Source organism: Streptopelia decaocto (assembly GCF_964273445.1).
Source record: "Streptopelia decaocto genome assembly, chromosome: 1".
NCBI lineage: Eukaryota > Metazoa > Chordata > Aves > Columbiformes > Columbidae > Streptopelia > Streptopelia decaocto.
In genome coordinates, this window is record NC_138663.1 from 211591722 (window position 1) to 211596491 (window position 4770).

Genomic DNA, 4770 nt, shown 5'->3' on the forward strand with positions numbered 1-4770 from the left:
GACCCCGGCCCCGACGGCCTCTCCCGTGCTCTCCCCTCCGCCGGCCGCCCCCCAGCCCTGCCGGACCCCCCCGCACTCCCCTTACGGCCCGGCTCCCCCCGGCGCTCCGGCCTTTCCCCGGCTCGCCCCGTGGCCCCCGTGCAACGCGGACACGCTGCTCCGTGTCCCAGCCGCCCGGGCCCCCTGGATCCGGCCCTGGCGGCCCCGGCGCTGGGAAGGGCTGGGCTGGGGCCGGGCCGGGTGCTCAGACCCCCGGGACACCCCGCACATCTTCGTGCTGCCCTTGTGGGGCACCGGAGGAAGATTTGGGTACTCGGGAGCTTCCTATACCCCCTTTTTCTCGTGGCTCTTTCTTACCTTTACTGCAAGATGGCCGGGGCGGTGAGCGAAGGTCTTTGTTACGTCAGTCTTTTTCCCAGTAGCTGTGGAGGCTCGGGGTGCAGGGAAGGCAGCTGTGGGCAGGTGAGTGAGCTTGTGCCCCTAATTTCTTCATGAAAATGTTGTGCTTGCAGGGACCATCTGTCCTGGCTGTGCTGGTGCGGCTGGAGACGGGACAGGCACCTCGTGTGGAATCCGGAGCATCCTGCCTCTCTCTTCCCGGATCAATACCTGCACGGGCCTCCATCTCCGCGCCGAGAGCAGCGACGCGCCGGGCTCCAGGCTGCTGCGGCAAGGTGGGGGTCAGGCACGGCCCCGGCTCTGGGGACACCACGGGCTGGGATAGCGAAGGGACTGGCCAAGTTGCAGGTCCAGTTGTATTTGGGCAATGCAGGAGAGAAGTGTTTTGAGACCCGGTGCGGTGCAGGGTGCTCCCGTTCCTGCCCGCTGAGCCGCACCACGGGCAGGGGCAGGCAGGAGCGTGCCTGCTGCCAGGCCTCGGGCCAGCCCTTGTGTCACGGTGCTGTGCCCGGTCCTGGTGGGTGATCTGGCTTGTGGGATGGATGGGGGACAGGGCACAGTCTCCACTGCTCTGGCGTGGATCCCTGATCTGTCACGAGCAGGGGAAACCTGCCTGTAAGCCTGCCAGCCCTGCCCCTCTGCTGGCACAGCTGGTGGGGTGTTTCCCCTGCCAGGGACCTGCTGAGAGAGCTGCCCATGCCCCGGTGGCTCTGCTGTGCAACCTGGCTGTGCCAACACCGCCCCTCTTCCCTCACCCTTCCCTTGCACAGGATGCTCTGAACTCTCCCAGCGCTGCCTACAGGTTGCCAGAGCCCCCAGTGCCAGCGGGGCCCTGCTCAGTAGCGGCAGGATTTCGGCAGAGGTGTTTAGCAACCATGCGGTGGGGTGTGCTGAGCCGGGTGTGCTTCTTGCTGCAGATGTCGGTGACGTTTGAGGACGTGGCGCTCTACTTCTCCCCCGAGGAGTGGGCAAAGCTGTCGGGCTGTCAGCGGCAGCTCTACCGGGAGGTGATGCTGGAGAACTACCAGATGGTCGCCTCGCTGGGTGAGGACTCTCTCTGGTGATGTTGGGCTGGGATCATGCTGGAATTCACGTCTTTAACTGAGCTGGAGCCCCTGAACGTGCTGCCCAAGCGCTGATGTAACACTTGCAATTGCAGCCTCCTGTGGAGAGTGTTCCTGGGAGAGAGAATGGGATGGGATGGGATGGGATGGGATGGGATGGGATGGGATGGGATGGGATGGGAACAGCCTATTTCAGTTGGAATGGACCATCAATATCCATCTAGTCCAACTACCTGACCACTTCAGAGCTGAGCACAAATTGCAGCGTGTTGTTACGGGTGCTGTCCAAGTGTCTCCCAAACAGAGACACGCTTGGGGCATCAACTGCCTCTCCAGGAAGCCTGTTCCAGGGTTTGAGCACGTTCTTTGTACAGAAATGCTGATTCAAGCCCTGTCTAAACCTCCCTGATGCAGCTTTGAGCTGTTCCCAGGTGTCCTGTGTGCAGGAGAGTGGCCGAGGTGACGGGGGCGAGGCGAGAGGAGGCTGTAGGTGCAGGGATGTGGGGGCTGAAGCCGCAGCCTGGCAGGGACAGGAGAGAGGAGCGGGGTGGGGGGGATGCTGGGGCTGTGGGTGCGGGGGCCGGTGCTGCTGTCCCGGCAGTGCGGGAGAGGGGGCTTCTCTCTGTGCTCCAGACAGGCTGGGCCACCGAAAAGCCAGAGATCATCTGCAAGATGGAGCGAGAAGAGACACCATGTGTGCCAGATGACCCTGGGGAGCAGCAGAGGCACCAGAGCCCTGTGCCAGGTGGGTATTTGGGGGGTCATGGGGCTGGTGGGGGATTCAGGTTGCACTGTCCTCTTGCTGCAGGTTCCCCATCCACCAGGAAGAGTGTGGGGCTGGCAGGGTACCCGTGCTGCTCCCCATGGGGAGGGTTCCACCTGACCATCCTGTCACTGACCGTGGTCTCTCCTCCCCAGCAGCCGTCAGCCCTGGGACGCAGAGGGAGACCGAGCGGGTTCCTGAGGGGCTGCCAGAACCCACCGCCCTGCTCCCGGGGATGCCAAACCCTGACGTGAGGTGTCAGGGGGGCTCAGCCTGTGGACAGCCAGGCGGGAGCCAGGGGGTCCGATTGGGGCTCCCCGATCCTTCCTCCCTCCCAGAACCCCAGCCATTGGAGAAGAGCCATCTGACATGCCCCAAGTGCAACAAGAGCTTCAAAAACCAGATGTCGCTGGATGTCCATGTGCAGAGCCACATGAGTGAACGTCCCTTACACTGCACTGTCTGTGGCAAGAGCTACATCTACAAGCAGAAACTGCTGAAGCACCAGCGTGTGCATAACAATGAGAAGCCCTTTGCCTGTGGTGACTGCGGCAAGAGCTTCAAAGAGAAGTCAACCCTCATCACCCACCAGCGCATCCACACAGGGGAGAGGCCCTTCACCTGCACTGAGTGTGGCAAGAGCTTTAGGGAGAAGGGTACCCTCATCATCCACCAGCACGTCCACACTGGGGAGAAGCCCTTCACCTGCACTGACTGTGGCAAGAGCTTTAGGGAGAAGTGGACCCTCACCGGCCACCAGCGCATCCACACCGGGGAGAAGCCCTTCAGCTGCAAGGACTGTGGTCAGAGCTTCAGGCAGAGGTATGGCCTCATCGTCCACCAGCACATCCACACTGGGGAGAAGCCCTTTGCCTGCACTGAATGTGGCAAGAGTTTTGTCTGCAAGGACAAGATGCTGCTTCACCAGCGCATCCACACTGGAGAAAAGCCCTTTGCCTGCACTGAATGTGGCAAGAGTTTTGTCTGCAGGGACAAGATGCTGCTTCACCAGCGCATCCACACTGGCGAAAAGCCCTACACCTGCACTGACTGTGGCAAGAGCTTCAGGCAGAAGGTGAACCTCATCACCCACCAGCGCATCCACACCGGGGAGAAGCCCTTCACCTGCACCGACTGTGGCAAAAGCTTCAGGCAGAAGTGGACCCTCATCACTCACCAGCGCACCCACACCGGGGAGAAGCCCTTCACCTGCACCGACTGTGGCAGGAGCTATAGCGAGAAGAACAACCTCATCACCCACCAGCGCATCCACACCGACGAGAAGCCCTTCACCTGCACTGACTGTGGCAAAAGCTTCAGGCAGAAGGTGAACCTCATCACTCACCAGCGCATCCACACTGGGGAGATGCCCTTCACCTGCGTGGAATGTGGCAAAAGCTTTAGGTATAAGAAGCACCTGAAGAGACACCTGTGGGTTCACCAGGGCCCGGGGGTTGTCCCGGAGGGTGTCCAGCAGGAGATGGGGGGTCCATCCCCAGCAGGGGGGCAGGCAGAGGCCAAGCCCTTCCAGTGCGGTGTCTGCGAGAAGCGGTTTTGGAAGGAGAGGCTCATGCTGGCTCACCAGCGCACCCACGGCACCCCCAGCCTGCAGCCGCCTCCGCAGCCCGGCACCCCCTGAATCTGCTGCTGAGGGGCCTGTGGGGTCTGGGGGCTGGTGTGGGGTGGCTGTGGGGGGATGTCCTGGTTTTGTTTGGGATAGAGTAAATTTTGTTCCAAGTAGCTGGTATAGTCCTGTGTTCTGGATTGAGAATGAGAAGAATGTTTCTAATACCTGGACATTTTGAGTTGTTGCTGAGCAGTCAAGGAGTTTTCAGGTTCTGGTGCCCTGCCAGCTGGGAGGGGGCACAGCCGGGACAGCTGCCCCAAAGTGGCCAAAGGGCTGTTCCTTACCATCTGACGTCATGATCAGAATAGAAACGGGGGGGAGTCTGTAGGGGGGACTGCGGCCCAGGGACGGGCTGGACATTAGTCAGCAGGTGGTGAGTGATTGTGTTGTGCAGCCCTTGTTTTGTTTATTCTTACATCATCATCATTGTCATTATTCCTTTCCTCTTCTATCCTATTAAGTAGTCCTTATCTCAACCCATGAGTTTTACAGAGATCACTGGATTAGCCCAATGTAAGATTTGTATCAGTCATTTAGCTTAAAGAAATACATTTTAAATAGAATGAGTCACTTAGAATGATAAGATTTTGTGATTTTCAGTATACTGTCCACTTTGGATTACTTAGTAGATAAATTTTCTGAAATCTTAAACTGTGTCTTGTAAAGTTCTGTTCATATTCACTGGACTTCTGTCTATTGGAGCAAAACAAAGCAGCTACAAACCATCAACATGCACAAAAGGCTGAAAGGCCCAGAGGCCACTGCAACACGGCAGGATGGCAAAAGGCTGAACTGATGACACTCCTGAACAGAACTCCCCCGAAATGGAGCAGAACCAGAATGGATCTCCATCCCTGTCCAGCCCAATTCTGCCGCAAATACATCGTGACTGCGCTGCCAGCCGTCAGATTGCAACT

At 59.0% G+C, this 4770-nt stretch overlaps 1 protein-coding gene across 3 annotated transcripts; it reads left to right on the forward strand.

Moving 5' to 3' along the window:
* The first annotated feature begins 544 nt into the window (after nt 1-544).
* Nucleotides 545-4329, forward strand: LOC309435397 (uncharacterized protein). Of its 3 annotated transcripts, none has more exons than XM_082043584.1 (4): nt 545-674; nt 1317-1443; nt 2101-2208; nt 2382-4329. In XM_082043584.1, exons 2-4 carry the CDS (start codon nt 1317-1319, stop codon nt 3863-3865), a joined length of 1719 nt encoding a protein of 572 aa, XP_081899710.1. In that variant the 5' UTR covers nt 545-674; the 3' UTR covers nt 3866-4329. The 3 variants fall into 3 exon arrangements, with proteins under 3 accessions (XP_081899710.1, XP_081899711.1, XP_081899712.1); XM_082043585.1 differs by having other exon boundaries at nt 2385-4329; XM_082043586.1 differs by lacking the exon at nt 545-674 and having other exon boundaries at nt 1327-1443; nt 2097-2208.
* The last annotated feature ends 441 nt before the right edge of the window (nt 4330-4770 follow it).

Coding starts and splice junctions, on each gene's coding strand:
- LOC309435397 (XM_082043584.1), top strand. CDS start 1,317: ATGTCGGTGACGTTTGAGGACGTGGCGCTCTACTTCTCCCCCGAGGAG. Junction 1,444..2,100: donor CCAGATGGTCGCCTCGCTGG/GTGAGGACTCTC, acceptor TGCTCCAGACAG/GCTGGGCCACCGAAAAGCCA. Junction 2,209..2,381: donor GCACCAGAGCCCTGTGCCAG/GTGGGTATTTGG, acceptor TCTCCTCCCCAG/CAGCCGTCAGCCCTGGGACG.